General features: G+C 46.1%; 1 protein-coding gene across 1 annotated transcript in view; it reads right to left on the bottom strand.

Moving 5' to 3' along the window:
- Window positions 1–7,082: 7,082 nt before the first annotated feature.
- The window catches only part of LOC136054532 (zinc finger protein 22-like), a 198,112-nt gene continuing 187,105 nt past the window's right edge, over window positions 7,083–18,089 (bottom strand). Inside the window, exons 2-4 of the mRNA XM_065745823.1 lie at window positions 9,157–9,238; window positions 8,087–8,197; window positions 7,083–7,981 (exon numbers count right to left, since the gene is read on the bottom strand). Of these exons, the coding sequence (XP_065601895.1) occupies window positions 7,083–7,981; window positions 8,087–8,174 (987 nt within the window). The 5' untranslated portion in view covers window positions 8,175–8,197; window positions 9,157–9,238. The remainder of the gene's footprint in view (window positions 7,982–8,086; window positions 8,198–9,156; window positions 9,239–18,089) is intronic.

Below are 18,089 nucleotides of genomic sequence, written 5' to 3'. Positions count from 1 at the left end.
GAGGAATAGGATAAAAATTTAGGAGAGTTGTTATGGAGCTTTTTTCATTGTAGTCTTGCTTTTTTTATCTAAAAACACAAGACCACATGTGGATTGAGGAATGGTACATGGAAGTTTAATTTTGTTGCTGATTCCAGCCCACTGCTTTCATAACAGGGAGGCATTTCTTTCACACAAGCTATGAAATCCTTTTTCACAGTGCTGCACATTGCTTCTAATCTTATTCCCAAAAGGTTTAATCAGGAGCTCAGAGCAACTGTGAGACACCAAGCTTTGATTGGCTCCACTAAATCTACAAAAATCTGAGCTTGTTTCTTCTAAGTGCAGCTTCCCATGTCTCAGGAGCTGATGGGAGCAGAAGGCAGTAGATACCCACAGGGTGCGCAAGCAGCTGATCCCCACGGCACAGAGGTTTCAGAGTGCTCTCCAGTGCATGCTTGCCTCTTTTCTGAGCTTGATGCTCTTTGCTTTGACCTTGGGAAAATGCCCACGAGAACTCCTGCTGAAGGACCATCACATTTGCTGGGCTCAGCTCAAGCTACATTGCTTGGACTGCAATTTTTATTAAGCAGAGTTTGATTTTGGTGAGCTGGTGAAGCCAGCAGGAGCCTGCCAGTGTCCTCAGGAGCTGTGAGTTTCTCTGTAGGATCCCTGAGTCTCCCAGCAAGCTGCAAGGAGTTGATTCTTTTAGTACGGTGGAGCACTGCTTCCTCCATCGCAGGGAGCAGGGGCCTGATGTGTTGCTGGATTGGTAGAGCAGGGCTGTGGGGGTTTATATGTTGCATCTCTTCCTTGATGGCCCAAGGTCTTATGGGCCCATCAAGCTAAAAATAATTCACTCTTATTTTGCCTGTTCAAGTCTACTTGGGACACCTTAACTTTAGCAGCTTCATCTACCTGATGATTACTTTGTTGTTCTTCAGTTGCCTGGCTCTTAGGAACATGAGCATCTACATGGCACACCTTTACAACCATATTCTTTATTCAGTCAGCAATGTCTCTCCACAGTTCAGCAGCCCAAATTGGCTTACCCCTTCGCTACCAGTCATTTTGTTCCCATTGCTGTTACCACAAAAAAAAAAGCATTTGCCACCATCCATGAGTCAGTATAAAGATAAAGCACTGGCCATCACTCTCGGTCAGCAATATCTAAGGCCATCTGGACAGCCTTTACCTCTGCAAATTGGCTTGATTTTCCTTTTCCTTCAGTGGCCCCTGCAACTTGTTGTGTTGGAGCTCCACACAGCAGATTTCCATCTGTGGTGCTTACCCACAATATGACATGATCCATCTGGGAAAAGGGCATATCTCTTTTCGTTGTCTGGTAGTTCATTATATGGTGGGGCCTCTTTAGCACGTGATACCTCCTCTGCTGGCGTTGTTCCAAAATTTTTACCTTCAGGTCAGTCCATGATCACCTCCAGGATTCCTGGACAGTTGAGGTTCCACATATGAGCTCGTTGTGTAATCAGTGCAATCCACTTACTCCAGGTTGCATCAGTGGCATGATGGGTGGAGGGAACCTTTCCTTTGAACATCCAGTTCAGCACTGGCAGTCAAGGTGCCAGGAGGAGCTGTGTCTCAGTGCCAGTTACTTCAGAGGCAGCCCGAACCCCTTCGTATGCTGCCAAAATCTCCTTCTCAGTTGGAGTGTAGCACTCCTCCGAACCCCTGTATGCTCTGCTCCAAAATCCAAGGTGTCGGCCTTGGGTTTCTCCAGAAGCTCTTTGACACAGACTCCAAGTGGGACCTTTCTCTCCAGCAGCATTGTTTTTCACATCCTGTCCCAACCGTACTGGCCCCAGGGCCACAGCACGGGCTATCTCCTGCTTGATTTGCTTAAAGCCCTGCTGCTGCTCAGGACCCCATGCATATTTATTTATTTTTCGAGTCACATGATAGAAGGGGCTTACTATGAGGCTGTAGTTTGGGATGTGCATCCTCCAAAAACCTACTACACCCAGAAAAGACTGTCTCTTTCTTGCTAGTGGGTGGAGACATACTGGTGATTTTGTCAACCACATCTCCTGGGATATGACTTCACCCATCTTGCCATTTTACTCCTAGGAACTGAATTTCTTGGGCTGGTACTTTATTCCATTTAATAGCAAAACCAGCACTCAGGAGAATTTGGATTATTCGCTCTTCTTTTTCAAAAACTTTCTCTGCTGTATCACCCCACACAACGATGTCATCAATGTACTGGAGGTGCTCAGGTGCCTCGCCCTGTTCCAATGTTTTGAATCAACCCATGGCAAATGCTTGGGCTGTGTGTCCACCCCTGGGGCAAACGGTTCCGGGTGTACTGAACGCTTCTCCAGGTGAAAGCAAACTGTGGTCTGCATTCTGTGGCCAAAAGAATAGAGAAAAATGCATTGGCATTTTTCAGTGGTGGCAATGTCAGTGGTGGCATACTACTTAGCTGCCTTTGACTCCAGTTCATATTGCAGCTCCAACATATCTGGCACAGCAGGACTCAGTGGAGGTGTGACTTCATTCAGGCCACAGTAATCTACCGTCAGCCTCCATTCTCCACTGGCTTTACGCACCGGCCATATGGAGTTGTAAAACGGTGAGTGGATTTTGCTGATCACTCCCTGGCTCTCTAGTCCAGTCACTATGGGATGCTTCTGCCAGGTTTTACCGGTGGGACTTATTTCTGCCTCCAACACGGACAGTTCCTGAGAACCCCCAGTCACTCCAGAAATATGAATCAATTCTGTCCCTTTATAAATCGAGGGCATTAGAGTGCACTTTGCACCAGTTTCCACCAGTGCCTTATATCTTTGTGGCTCGAAGGTGCCAGGCCATCTAATCCACACAGTCCAATACACTATTATCCCTTTCCCTCCCCTGGCTGAGGGCAGGGCTCTATTGGTTACCTGCAGTGACGGGAGCAATTTCGTTGGTGGCTGATCTCTGCTGTAGTTCTCTCACCCGTGCTCGCAGTGCAGGAGTGGGTTTTTTATGCCACTTCCTCATGTCCTCTCCGTTTTCTCGTAAGAAGCTCCACATGGCCACACGTGACATGATGTTACTGCTGTCATTTGCTCGTGCAGAGGGGCGGTTGCCTTTGGTGGCCGAGACTTTCATCAGTTTCATCAATTGCTTCACCAGATTCTTTGGGTCATGTTCGTCTTCATCAGGTGTTTCCACTACTGACACAGGTTCATCTCTATTCATCAGTAATGACAGTTCCTCCAGTATAGTTTTCTGTGTCTTCTTTATCTCACCTACTTCTTCTGCTACCGCTGACACAGCTGCAATGGAAGCATGTGATGGTGGAAACTGTTGTTCAAACTTTTGAAGTGTAATAATCAATTCATAAACTGGGAGTCTTCTGTCTCGTATCTGTGGAACGTTGCTACCAGTGTACTCGTGTACCTCTCTGGTGCTGTTTTTGAGAGCTTACAATATACACTGGGTGTGCACCTTACTCTATCAGGATCACGGTCCTGGTATGGATTGTTAGGGATGAGATTGGGATCATACAGCATCTCTACTATAGCTGTTTCTCTCAAAAATTGGATGCCTTTCTCCACGGTGTTCCATCTTTCCACCTTAGGCTCCAGATCATCTTTGTAAGGATATCTCTCCTTTACAGCCACTAGTACTTGTTCCCAGAGGGTAGCGACTCCATTCAGACATCTGCCAATTCCTCTGTCGATAGCTGGGTCTCAGGCAATGCTTCCCAGTTGGCGGGCTTCGCTGCCATCTAGGGACACGCTGCTGGCACCGTTGTCCCAACACCGCAGCAACCAGGTGACAACAGATTCACCCTAGCGCCGTACAAACTCCTTTCTTGAACCTTGTATTTCAGTCATCTTTAGGGGCCGATGAATAGTGGTCATCATCGCTGTCTTCTCCATGTCTCTCACTTTTCTTAGTGGCCTTTCTAGGTGGTGGTGGTGGTGCTGAGGAAGGCCCCTCGCCTGGATCTTCCTCTTCTTTCTCTGCTACTTCTTCTTTCCGTTCTAGGCGCGAGGACACCTATGTCCATTACTGGCCTTCAACACTGATACCGGTGCTTCCTGTGATTGGTCAGGTCTAACTTCGAGGTTTTCATTTTTGCTTTTCCCCACATAGCGAGTGATAACGCTGGTAGATAGTGGGGCAGAAACATCCATCATATATGGGGACCCAAGTAGATTCCTGGGCACTAAGGCTATGATAGGTGGGCTCAGGGCCAGATGATTTGAAAGGGATTTGATTTAGTAGTTGGGTAGGGATAGTGATAGGAGGATGGTTGGACTAGATGATCTTGTAGGTCCTTTCCAACCTTATGGACCTATGAACCTATGATCCCCATAACACAAATGTGGTTGAAACTGGGGGTTGGGTGTCTTCCACCCCAGGTGTACAAAGTATCTATTGCCCCATTTCCGGAGTACATATTGGGGATAGACATCTTGTGGGGTCTGACTCTCCAGAACACTGTGGGGAAGTTCAGACTAAGGGAAAGATGTATTAGTATCTGGGCGGTGCAGGCTATTTTAAGGGGCCATGCAACAATTGAGCCTATTTGTTTGCCACAACTCCGCCGGATCACAAATACAAAACAATATAGACTCCTTGGTGGGCAAGAAGAAATTACCAACAGCGGGCAGGAGTTGGAGAGAGTAGAGATTTTTAGACCTGCACACAGCCCATACAACACCCCCATACGGCCAGTCAGGAAGGCAGATGGTACATGGCGAATGATGGTAGCACACAGAGAACTAAATAAAGTTTCTCCGCTGATTCATGCAGCCGTACCCAACATTGCTTCCCTCATGGATACGTTAAGTAGAGAAATAGAAACATATCACTGTGTTTTGGATCTAGCAAATGCATTTTTTAGCATTCCAATTGCTTAGGAATCTCAAGACCAGTTTGCATTCACATGGGAGGGCAGGCAGTGGACTTTTTCAGACCTACCTCAGGGATATGTGCATTCACCTACATTTTGCCATAACCTGGTAGCACGTGTCTTGACAAATTGGAACAAACCATCTACCATCAAAATGTACCATTACACTGATGATCTGATGCTGACATCCAACGCAACTGAGGCATTAGAGAAGGCAATACCATCATTAACTACTTATTTATGGGAAAAAGGATGGGCTATAAACCCACAGGAAGTACAAGGACCAGGGCTATCAGTTAAATTCCTGGGATATTGTTATTGTTACCGGATATTGTCCAGGCATGTCAGGACCGTGACGCTTGCTCACAAATGAAACCAAGGCCTCTGCCAGAAACAATGGCCCATCTCGCTAGAGGGCACAACCCTTACAACGATGGCAGATTGATTACATAGGTCCCCTTCCTCAATCTGAGGGGGCCAGATATGCCCTAAGCTGTGTTGTCACAGTGAGTGGACTGATACAAGCCTATCCTGTAGCAAAAGCAAACCAAGCCTATACCATTAGAGCTCTAACTAGGCTGATGGCATCACATGGGACTCCTGAGGTCGTCAAGAGTGACCAAGGTACACATTTCACGAGTACAACTGTGCAAAAGTGGGCTGAAGACAACAACATCGAATGGCGGTTTCACCTGCCCTATGATCCAACGGGAGCAGGCCTATTAGAAAGGTATAATGGAATCCTGAAGGCTGCTCTGAAGGCAGATTCACAGTCCTTGCAGGGGTGGACCAAGAGGCTTTATGCAACCCTGCGGGACTTGAATGAGAGACCGAGGGATGGCAGACCCAGCGCTTTAAGAATTTTGCTGACAACCTTGGCCTCCCCACTTAGGATACAAATCACAAGCAAAGACACCTCACTTAAGCCACTTCAGACACTCTCTCTCTTGCTCATTTTATTGGATTCATTAGCCTCAATTCCAATTGTATTGTATTGTGTTATTTTGCTTCCTGATATCTTATTTTTTAAATTAGCTTTCCTTATCAGGTCAGTGCTGCTGTTTTGTTCCTAGGCTCATCTCCCTACTCCCTTTTCCCTTTCCCCCTTCCCCTTTCTTGGGGAGTGGGTCTGTGTGTCCCCTGCAGTAATCGTCACAGAACCGGGCCAAACAAGTCCAGTAAATCTTCTAAGCCACCATCCCACCACCGCAAGGAAAAGAACGTACGTTAGCATTTGAAATGCTCCTGTTCCTTCGGACTGGGCACTGCAGTCATAGCTCTGTACGTACTCATATCCACTACAGAATGTTAACTTGCACAAAGCAGAGGGAAAGAAGGTACTGGGGGAGAGGGAAAAAGTGCTTTTCCAACCCTTAATGCAGTGAGACATGGTGTGTGACAAAACATGGGGGCGAAGATCAGCAGTTAATTTTTAATAATATTTCAAAGAGTAAAAGTGGAAAATTACCTCACTGTGTTTGTTTGTTCGTTTGCTTTTTCTAGGAAAGCAAAATCAGCATTTCTGAGAACACAGTGATATAAGATGAAAAAACACAATACTGAGAACGCTTCTTGGGGAAATCTGAAAGGAGAGGGGAAACACATGAGCAATGCCATAGGAAAGGAATTCTCTCTTACTTTTTCCTGCCATAGGAAAGGAATTCTCTCTTACATCTCTCTTACTTTATTCATCCCCTTCCCCTTCTACTACAGGTTATTTTCATAAAACCTCCAATGCTTTCTCTCCTGTGTGGATGTGCTGGTGATCAATGAGACGGGATCTCATGTTTGAACATCTTCCCACAATCAGGGCACTTCTACAGGCTCTTTGTTGAGTGTATACACTGGTGCTTAACGACTCTGGAATATAATTTAAAGCTTTTCTCACACTCAGGGCATGGATTTTGCTTTTTCCTTGGGCACAGGTCCTAACTCCTGGGGTCTTCAAGCAGACTTTCTCCTGTACTGATGTCCAGTGTGTTCCTTGATGCCTTTAACAGATGCTTTCCCTGTTGTGTCTTCATGTGCTCACCTTGACCTTGCTCCTGATCCACATGCACATCCCTTCTGATTTCTTCCATGTAGATACTACCACACTGTCTTTTGGCCACACCACCTTCCTGCAGACCCTTCCTTACATTTCTTATCCCTGCTCCTGCTGGATGACAAAGGAAAACCAGAAATAGCACACGGTGCCGCAAATACTCTTCCCCCAGAGATCTTTTTTATGGCTTCAACTTTTTCCTTCCCTCCACCACCTCACAAGGGCTGACATCTCCTGCTGGATGTGCTTGTGGGCCTGTCCATGGATGTGCTTGTGGGCTTTGAGATCAGAACTACTTCTAAAACTCTTCTCACACTCAGAGCACTTATAGTGTCCCTCTCCTGTGTGCTTGCGCTGGTGTACCTTCAGATTGGAACAGCTAATGAAGCTCTTCCCACAATTAGGGAAATTGAATGGTTTTCCTCCTATGTCGATCCGCTGGAGGAAACCGAAGCTAGAACTCCATCTTAAGCTCCTCCCACACTCAGAGCACTTATATGGTCTCTCTCCTGTGTGGATGCGCTGGTGCACCTTCAATTCAGAACTTCTTTTGAAGCTCTTCCCACACTCATGACACTTAAAGGGTCTCTCACCTGTGTGGCTGCGCTGGTGCGCGAAGAGACGGGATCTCCATATGAAGCTCTTCCCACACTCAGAGCACTTATATGGTCTCTCTCCTGTATGGATGTGCTGGTGATCAATGAGACGGGATCTCCATTTGAACATCTTCCCACACTCAGAGCACTTGTACAGGCTCTTTGTTGAGTGTATGCACTGGTGCTTAACAATGCTGAAATCTGTTTCAAAGCTGTACTCACACTCGGGGCAAGGATTCTGCTTTTTCCTACGGCACATATCCTTACTCCTGGGGTCATCAAGCAGCCTTTGACCTGTACTGAAGTCCAGTGTGTTCCTTGATGCCTTTAACAGATGCTTTCCCTCTTGTGTCTTCATGTGCTCACCTTGACCTTGCTCCTGGTCCACTTGCACATTCCTTCTGATTTCTTCCATGTAGATGCTACCACACTGTCTTTTGACCACAACACCTTCCTGCAGACCCTTCCATAGTTTTCTTATCCCAGCACCTGCTGGATGACAAAGAAAATCCAGAAATAGCACACGGTGCCCCAAATTCTCCTCCACCAGAGATATTTTTCATGGCTTCAGCCTCCACCTTCCCTCCACCACCTCACCTGTGCTGACATCTCCTGCCACGGCCTCATGGCTACCCACATCTGGGATCCAGGGCTCTTCTCCTTCTTCAAGCAGAGAGATCACCATGGGTTTGGGGGCTGGAAGTGGAGCTGCAACAATAGAAATAGTAGAAATGAGAGCTTCTCCATCATTCTGGCACAGCTGCTTGTCCAGCAACTTTGCACAATGTCCCTCCCCACTGTGAAATAACAATTAGGGAATGGATGACACTGGGACAAAACACAGCAGCTTCCTTTGGAGCAAAGATTGCTTTTACATCTCTGAAAACATGCAAAGATATTTTCTTTAAAAGGAAAGGAGCTGACTACAGGGTCATTCATAGATACATTAGTTTGGAAAAGACACAGAAGATCATCTAGTCCAACCATTCTCCTATCACCATCCCTACCCACTAAGCTACTAAATCAAATCCCTTATCACCTCATCTAAACGCATCTTGAACAGCGCTAGGGATGGTGCCTCAACCTCCTCCCTATGCCGGCCATTCCACTGCCTGGTCACTCTTTCAGAGAAAAGCAATTTCCTCAAATCTAATCTAAATCTTCCCCAGGGCAACATCTGGCCATTCCTTCTCGTCCTGTCATTAGTCATGTGGTAGAAGAGGCTGACCCCCTCCTCAATACAACCCCACTTCAAGAAGTGGTAGAGTCCAATAAGGGGGGGTAATGGTCCTTCCCCTCCTGGCTGATGCCTGCTGGCCAGCCCTGACTCCATTTTTTCACTCTTTTTTTCAGAGTGCTGAGCACACTCATACGTCTCCAGCATCACGTCCTGTTAGAGTGCTCGCTGTGCAGGGTCCAACAGCACCCACTCCTCCCTGCTGAAATACACGGCCACCTCCTCAAAACTCACGGGCTCCTGCAAGCAAAGAGCTCCTTGCTGTGAACAGACAAGGCCCAGGGAAGCAGCTCACAGCAGAGAGAAACTCCAGTCCCAGCCACTTCTCTGTCCCCAGCACACATAATGCTGGCTGAGGGCACCTCCCTCTCCCCCTGCATTCACATCCCGCAACCCTTGGCCTCTCCTGCCCACTTTTCACAGCCCCTACCTGAGATTGATTTTCTGGGGCCATTGCTGCTCTCCTGCAGGCTGGGATGATCACGGGTGGAAGGCAGAAGTTGAACTGGTGCCTGCAAGGACAAGGGAAATGTCAGCAGAGCTGTGACTGAATGCAGCAGTCCCTGTCCCAACCCTGCCCACCCAAGACCATCTGCACAGCACTGCCTGGAGGATGGTTCACCACACCTTGCACAGGAAGGCAATGAGCAACAGCACTCATAGTACTCTGGATAAAAGACAGTAACCATCACAAAGGTGCCTCAAATTTGGGGGGATGTGGGAGGGGGGCAGAAAAAACTGACAGCTGACAGTTGAGCTTCTGTGGGCTGACTGACCAGGGGACTAAAGTCAAATCATGTCAAGAAGACAGTCATCTTACCCCAGTACAAAGAGCAAGTCGAGGTCACACCTTAGCAGAGATCCTTCTCCCCCTTTTGTCCAGACACCTTGCACATACAGATCTGCTGTAAGAGGCTCAAGCATAGTTTGGAGCTTTGTGATCTTCTCTAAGGTTATATCTTAGACTGTGCTCAAATGATTCTTTACACAGAAAGCTGTGAACAAGTCTGGGACTAGAAGTGGATCCAGGTCCACCGAGGCCCCTTATTTCTGTGGGTTCAGGAGTTGAGACAGAAATGGGGACCACTCTGAGCCTCATGAGTCAATGGGAGGGGCTCCTGTCATTGTGTGTGTAATCCAATCTTGTAAAGACCCTGTTAAAGCATTACAGCATATGTGTTGTATATCAATAAATATAGTCTTGCTTCTCTATCAGTTTGGATCACATTATATTTGGATCCACCTGTGACAAACTGGCAAAGTCATGAGGGGCCACACAAGGATGAAAGGAGATGGGTGTAACCTGCAAAATGCCAGGTTTAAGATGCATATGAAGGAAAGGAGAACAGAAATAGACAATAACAGGGAACAGAAGCTAAATTTGCAATCAAATATCTGAAAGTGTGTCACGGGCTTGCGGGACAGTATATCCCGGTACCGTGACAATTGAGGCAGGGGACCTACGGGCCCACGCCCCGGGGAAGAGGAAAGGGGAAGGGGAAAAAGGAGAAGGGAGATGGGCCTAGGAACAAAACAGCGGGAACTATCTGAGGAGGAAAGCTAATTAACTAAATAAGATATCAGAAAGGAAAATAACACAATACAATACAATATAATTGGAATTGAGGCAAATGGATCAAATAAAATGAGCAAGAGAGAGAGTGTCCGATAAACCGAAGGCCTTACGCTAACGCTGAAGGCGGACGGCTGCAACAAACACCCACTGCCGAGCTCGGTCCTGAAGGGAAGAGAGAGTCCCGTGACCACAGACAGTTTTTATCTTTCCCTCTGGGCACAAATATGTAAAAATGCAAAACATCGCAAAGTCCTCTGGGGAATATAGTTCTTCTCTTCTGAGACAGGTACACCCAGAACTATCGACGATCCATGGAGCTGGAGCATTAACTCCTTAACTCCCAATATACCACATGATGTTATGATGTGGAATATCAATAATACAACAAAAATCATAAAACCATAACATTCCACCTCTTATTCAACATCATTAAATCATGCTTAATATATATATATATCTACATAAAGAAACAATGATTAACAAGCATTAAATACAAACACATGCAACATACATATATACATATATACATACTAATAGAATTACTGAGGGTGCTATCCCCACATCAAATTCCTTTGTGGTACACATTGAACATCCCCATTCTTCTGCATCACCCACCAGGTAGACCTAGGTCCATGAGCAAAAACAGTTCCCCAGAGAGTTTTGCCCTCACCAGAAGCTGGAAGAACCCAAACTGCTTTTCCCAAGATGTTCCTCACATGTACTGCAGGGACCTTATCTCCTTCTACAGTAGGTAGAGATCTGGATTGGGCAGGACCATCGCTATTGATGGATCCTCTGGTGTTGACCAACCAGGTGGCTTCTGACAAACTCTTCTCCCAGTGCTTAAATATTCCCGCCACTCATTGCTTTCAACATTTTTTTTAACAACCCATTGTTCCTTTCAATTTTACCAGAAGCTGGTGCATGATAGGGGATATGATAAATCCACTCGATGCCATGATCTTTGGCCCAAGTATTTACAAGAGAATTTTTGAAATGTGTTCCATTATCGGACTCAATTCTCTCTGGAGTGACATGTCACCTTAGGACTTGTTTCTCAAGCCCTAAGATGGTGTTTTGGGCAGTAGCATGGGGTACTGCAAATTTTTCAAGCCACCCAGTATTTGCCTCTACCATGGTGAGCACGTAACGCTTACCATTGTGAGATCGTGGCAAGGTGATATAATCAACCTGCCATGCCCCCCATAGCATCCATAGTTAAGTCCACCCCTCGGTCTCTAGCCCACTTATATGTTGCATCTCTTCCTTGATGGCCAGAGGTCTCATGGGCCCACCGAGCTAAAAATAATTCACTCTTGTGTTGCCAGTCCAAGTCTGCTTGAGCCACCTTAACTTTGGCAGCTCGATCTACCTGATGGTTATTTTGTTGTTCTTCAGTTGCCCGGCTCTTAGGAACATGAGCATCTACATGGCGCACCTTTACAACCATATTCTTTATTTCGGCAGCAATGTTTTTCCACAGTTCAGCAGCCCAAATAGTTTTATCCCTCCATTGCCAACTATTTGGTTCCCACTGCTGTAACCACCCCCATAAAGCATTTGCCACCATCCGTGAGTTACTATAAAGATAAAGCACTGGCCACCTCTCTCGTTTAGCAATATCTAAGGCCAGCTGGACAGCCTTTACCTCTGCAAATTGGCTTGATTTTCCTTTTCCTTCAGTGGCCTCTGCAACTCACCGTGTGGGGCTCCACACAGCAGATTTCCATCTGCGGTGCTTACCCACAATGCGACACGATCCATCTGTAAACAGGGCATATCTCTTTTCATTGTCTGGTAGTTCATTATATGGTGGGGCCTCTTTAGTACGTTATCCTTTGTGTCTAACATCCTCTGGTGGTGATGTTCCAAATTTCTTACCTTTAGTCCAGTCCATGATCACCTCTAGGATGCCTGGAAGGCTGAGTTTTCCCATCCATGCTCATTGTGTCATCAATGTAATCAACTTACTCCAGGTGGCATCGAAAGCATGTTGCGTGGAGGGAACCTTTCTTTGCACATCCAGTTCACCACTGGCAATCCAGAAGCCAGGAATAGCTGTGTCTCAGTGCTGATTATTTCAGAGGCAGCACAAACACCCTCGTATGCTGCCAAGATCTCCTTCTCAGTTGGAGTGTAGCACTCCTCTGACTCCCTGTACACCCGACTATAAATATAAGGCGTCAGCCTTGGGTCTCACCAGCTCTTTTCCACAGACACCAAGTGTGATCTTTCTGTCCAGCAGCATTGTAGAGGATGCTCTTTGCATCCTGTCCTGTCCACACAGGCCCCAGGGCCACGGCACGGGCTATCTCCTGTGTTATTGCTCAAAAGCCTGCTGCTGCTGAGGGACCCAAACAAAATCATTCTTTTGCATCACCCAAAAGAGTGATCTCGCAATGAGACTGTATGTATGACAACTGTATGACAACGGAACATGCATTCTCCAGAAGTCCACTACAGCAAAAAAAGCTTGGGTCTCTGTCTAACTACTGAGTGGAGACATAACAGTGATTTTGTTAATCACATCTGTAAGGATGTGACGACATCCATCTTGCCACTTTATACCTAGGAACTGAATTTCTTGTGCAGGCCCTTTCACTTTGCTTCACTTGATAGCAAAGCCAGCTCGCAGGAGGATCTGGATTATTCTCACTCCTTTCTTCAATATTTCCCCTGCTGTATTGCCCCACACAATGATATCAGGAGCACCTAAAATATACCGTCACTCCAAAGATACAGATCTGTTCTGTCCCTTTATAACTTGAAGGCATTAGAGTGCACTGTGCACCAGTGTCCACCAATGCCTTATATTTTTGTGGTTCTGATGTGCCAGGCCATCGAATCCACACAGTCCAATACACTCTATTATCCCTTTCCCTCACCTGGCTGGGGGGCAGGGGCTATTGTGGCTGGTAGGGACCTCACTCAGTTCTGTAGGAGTACTGTTGATAAAGGAGGATATCTCACTCAGACTGGAGGGTGTCTCATTCAGGTTGGAGGGTGTCTTGCTCAGATTGGAGGGCATCTTTCTCTAATGGACAAGCGACTTGCTTGGTCTGAAGGGTGTCTCAATCGGACTGGAGGCAGTCTAAATTGGACTGGAGAGTCTGATTGTCAGCTAAAAGACTCTCTTTCTGGATCTGGACACTATCACTTTCGGCTCGGAGACTGTCTCGCTCTATTTCAGAAACTCTATGCCTCTCTGGGATAGTACTGAATAAGGTCCAATTGGCATAAGCCAGACCCCAAATAATTTGGGCCTCTTCAGATCTTTCTGAGCCACAACATCCCTGTCTCAAATATCTGCTTGAGTTCTCAATCATATAATAATATAACAAAAAACACAAAACAATGGCAGTCAACAGCTGAAGGTTCCCAGCCACCTCAGCCAACGACCTTTAACTTGAACACTAACAACAAATCTAAGGATGGGGTCTTTCCCTTAATAGCAGTGGATGCTTTCTGAAGCTTTTAACATTCGACAAACCTTCACAAGATGGAAGATGCATTGAACAAAAAGAAGTGAACGGGTGTGCAAACAGCCAAAGAAATCACTTCAATTTCAGTGAAGAGCCAGAAGGGGATGAGAAATATGGATACAGCTTCACAAATTTGGGATCTATTTCCAGAATTTTTTGTTTATTGCCTGCTCTAATATTTTGCAAATCATTTACTTTTCCCCCCTACCTACTTTCTTTTCCATTTTCTATGCCAGTAACTTTGTTTTACATCTGACCACATGCTTCAGAATGGGAAGATTAGTCCAGAACAGCTAAAAGGATAAAATTTCACTTCTTCACTAAATTTAGTTCTTAAATACCCATATATCTGATTCCTTATTTCTTTGTTTAAGATGGGATAATGGGAGAGGTTGTGCGGGCAATTTGTTGTTAATCGTATTCTCAACTCTGCTGTACAAAATCATATGTAGCAGTCTGTTTATCAGCTAATCCACTTGAAATGATAAGCATTGTTTGATGGTTGTTGGTATATTTGACAATGAGAAGTGGTCTGACAATAAGCAATGCGATTCTTGCTAAATGGATCCAAGGGTATGGAAAGTGGGACGAGCAGATCAAACTCAAACCGTACTTGCAAAAACAGAAAGGGGGAGGAGCTGACATCATCCCACTGATGGTGAAACATATTCAGGATATGATCGGGGATTTACTGATGTTCTCTGTCACAGGGACACAAGGAAACAAGAAGGGAGAGAGGGAGGGAAAGGAAACTGCACCGTCAGTGGCCACACGGCCACCTGAGTCTTGAGTAGTGGGGGGCTGGGGAGGAGGGGGGGGTTGAGGGGGAAGAGCACGCAGATAACAGATGGGTCTGGGGAAAAAAATAAAAGAAAGCAAACACCAATGGCAACAATTTGAAGAGGAATGGTAATTTTACGAAATCTAACAAAATTGAAATTGCTGTTCAATGTTTTGAAGTGTAAGAATCAGTTCAAAAACTGGGGGTCTTCTGTGTGCTCCTCATATCTATGGCACGTTGTTCCTGGTGTACTGATGGACCTCTCTGGTGCTGTTCTTGAGAGCTTTCAACATATACCGGGTGAACTCCTCGCTCTCTCAGGATCACGGTCGTGCTTTGGATCATTAGGAAGGGATGGAGGATCATACAGCATTTCCACCATGGCTATTTCTCTCAAATATGAGATGCCTTTCTCAACAGTATTCCATTTTCTCGTCTAAAGCTCCAGATCAATGTGGGTCAATGGGGTCAATGGGATCAATGGGGTCAGTGGGGTCAATGGGGTCAATGGAGACGTCAGTGGGGTGAATGGGGTCAATGGGATCTATGGGGTCAGTGGGGCCAATGGGGCTAATGGGGTCATTGGAGTCAATGGGGTCAATGGGATCTATGGGGTAAATGGAGTCAGTGGGGCCAGTGGGGTCAATGGGGTCAATGGGGTCAGTGGGTCAATGGGGTTAATGGGATCTATGGGGCTAATGGGGTCAATGGGGTCAGTGGGGTCAATGGGGTCAATGGGGTCTATGGGGTCAGTGGGGTCCATGGGGTCAATGGGGACATCAATGGGGTCATTGGGGTCAATGGGGTCAATGGGTTCACTGGGGTCTCTGTAGGGCCGTCCTTCCTTCACAGCTAGTACCATTCAGCACTGCAGCAACCAGGTGACAATAGTTCATCTGAGTGCCGTACAAACTCCTTCCTCGAGCCTTGGATTTCAGTCATCTTCAGGGGTCGGTCAATAGTGGTACCAGTGACTTCATCCTCACTCATCATCCTCCCTCTCCTCTCCATGTCTCTCACTTTTCTTAGTAGCCTTTCTTGGTGGTAGTGGTTTAGAGGAGGGCTCCTCGCCTGGATCTTCCTCTTCTTCCTCTGCTTCTTCTTTCTGTTCTAGATGCAAGGACACCCGTTTCCATTTCTGGCCTTCCACAGGGGCAGCTGACATTGATACTGGTGCTTCCTCTGATGGCTCAGCTTTGACTTGGAGGTTTCCCTTTTTGGTTTGGACCTCAGTTTGGAAACTGTCTCTCTCCAGAACAGTATTATATAGAGCTTGGGAAGCATAACCCAAGCCCCAAATAAACCGCTTCACTTCACTTCAGATCTTTCTGAGCCACACCATGACTCACCCAAATTCTTGCTTAGTTTCACAGAATCCCAAAGGGGTTCAAGAGTAAAATCCCATGACATCAGGGTTTCCCACGCTTCTAATCTCTTTCCTGAATCTATCCACGTTCTCTGCCATTCAGCACTCTCTGGTTTTGAGAAAGGCTTCCTCCACATGATGTAAATTACCACTGCAGAGAGTATATGCAGGGAAACTGATAATACAGTCCCTAGGCTGGCATCCCAAACATACGTAAGGAACTGGAAAGAGATCCTGGAAAGCAGTCCAAACATTGCATCATCTGTTCCATCAGCTGGAGTGCACGAGGCACGAGGCAGGTATGTCTAACAGTGCCCTTAAGGGGTTATGCACTGATACAACTCCAATAAAGAACTTAAAAACAAGCCAACGTGCTCTAAGGTACATAATGACCCTTAGTCCTCTAGGGAATAGTTTTACAATGGAGTAGAGATTCTTGAGTGCCTGCATCCTCCACCGATAATGGTCACGATGTTATCCATGACAGGAACACAAGAAAACAAGGTGGGAGTGAGGGAGGAAATAAAACTGCACCATTTGTGGCCACGAAGCTGCTGAGCAGAGCCGTGTGCTCTGGGGAGGTGAGGGGGGGCAGATGGGGGGAAGGGTGTAACAGATGGGTCTAGGGGAAAAAAAAAACAACAAAAAAAACAGTGGCAACAATTTGAAGAGGAATGGTGAATTTTATTAAATCTTACAAAATTGAACAATTGAACAAAGTATCCAAAATCTGAGGATCTTACATAGTAAAACCGCAGGGGAAGCACATCTACGGCAGGCCAAAAGTTTGGAAAAGTTTGGAAAACACACCAGACAAAATGAGGCTGCGGTCCAATCTGTAGCTCCAGCCCTCTGCTGCTCCCATTCAGAGCATGAACTCTTTAAATCCCAGCATAACGTTCTGATGTGGAATACCAGTATCAAAATTATATATTAATATATATATTAATACCAGTATCAAAACCACAACAGCTGAGAAGACAAATGGAGGTCAAAGTAAAGGTTTGAAACGTTCAAACAGGAAGATGGGAAGGTCCATTCAGGTTGATAACACGGGAGCAAGGATGCGCTTGTGTCATTACAGATCCAGGAATGAAATGGATCCCTGCAAAATGGGGGGATCCCACAGCTGTGGCTCCAGGACGCCGTATCAGACCCTTGTCATAGGATTCCTGATTGTGTCCATCACAGCGTGCCCATGGACAATCCAACCGCGTCAAAACCTTGGGGTAACATTTGCTAACATGAGGGATTCCTTCTGCCTCTCTATGGCTATGCCTGGAGACCCATTTCAAACCTGCCTAGTGGGTATACAATATGTAATTTTGGGATGTTAGAAGGTTACATACATAATAATACTGTTTTGACACTGAACGATACCGAGATAATTCGAGCACGTAATAGCACAGGACAGATGACAATAACATTAGCTATCGTGGATACAAGGTTAGATAGCTGTTTAGATAGTACGCTATCATGGGATGGTCAAAGGATTGGATTGTTCATGGCTTACTGATGTTCTTATTATTGTTATCCTCAGGATTATTCCTTTTGTTGTTCTTAAATAATAAGATCACAAAAGCTTTCAATGGAACAACGTTAGTGCAAAAACAAAGGGGAATTGAGGATTAGAATAGGACTATATATAGGACTATAATATGATTAGGACTATGGATTAGAATAGGACTATATATAATAGATTAGAATAAGACTATATATAGGACTATAATAGATGTTGTGATAGTTGGGGTCAGATGAAGGTCAGGAGACATTCATCGATACAGCAGATGGGACCACAGAGTCTGGAAAGGTGAAAAGGAGTAGGACGAATGAGAAGGAACAAGGAAGAGCAAAGCAATGAATCAGAAGTAGCCACTTGGCTGACGTGGCCCAATCCAAAGTTGGTTGTGCCGGGAACTGACTCTATATCTAGTGGTTGTTCAGAGTAAAGGATCTTCTCACTACGACTCTCGTGGAGTTGTCATGGAATCCATTGATTTCCACATGCAGACGTGGAGGGGAAGGGGCACTGCAGGCCCAGCGGTACCGGCCAGCAGCCACAGCCCAACTGTGACCCCACTGGCCAAGGAGCAGAGAGGCCCTGCCCACAGCAGCAAAGGAGCCCTTACCTTCCCCTTCCTCCTCTCTCCAGCGCAGG

Source organism: Cyrtonyx montezumae, unplaced genomic scaffold (genome assembly GCF_038088225.1).
Source record: "Cyrtonyx montezumae isolate F1298 unplaced genomic scaffold, pur_monq_1.0 scaffold_38, whole genome shotgun sequence".
Lineage (NCBI taxonomy): Eukaryota > Metazoa > Chordata > Aves > Galliformes > Odontophoridae > Cyrtonyx > Cyrtonyx montezumae.
The sequence above is the reverse complement of the archived record's forward strand: the minus strand, read 5'-3'. Positions and strand labels throughout refer to the sequence as shown.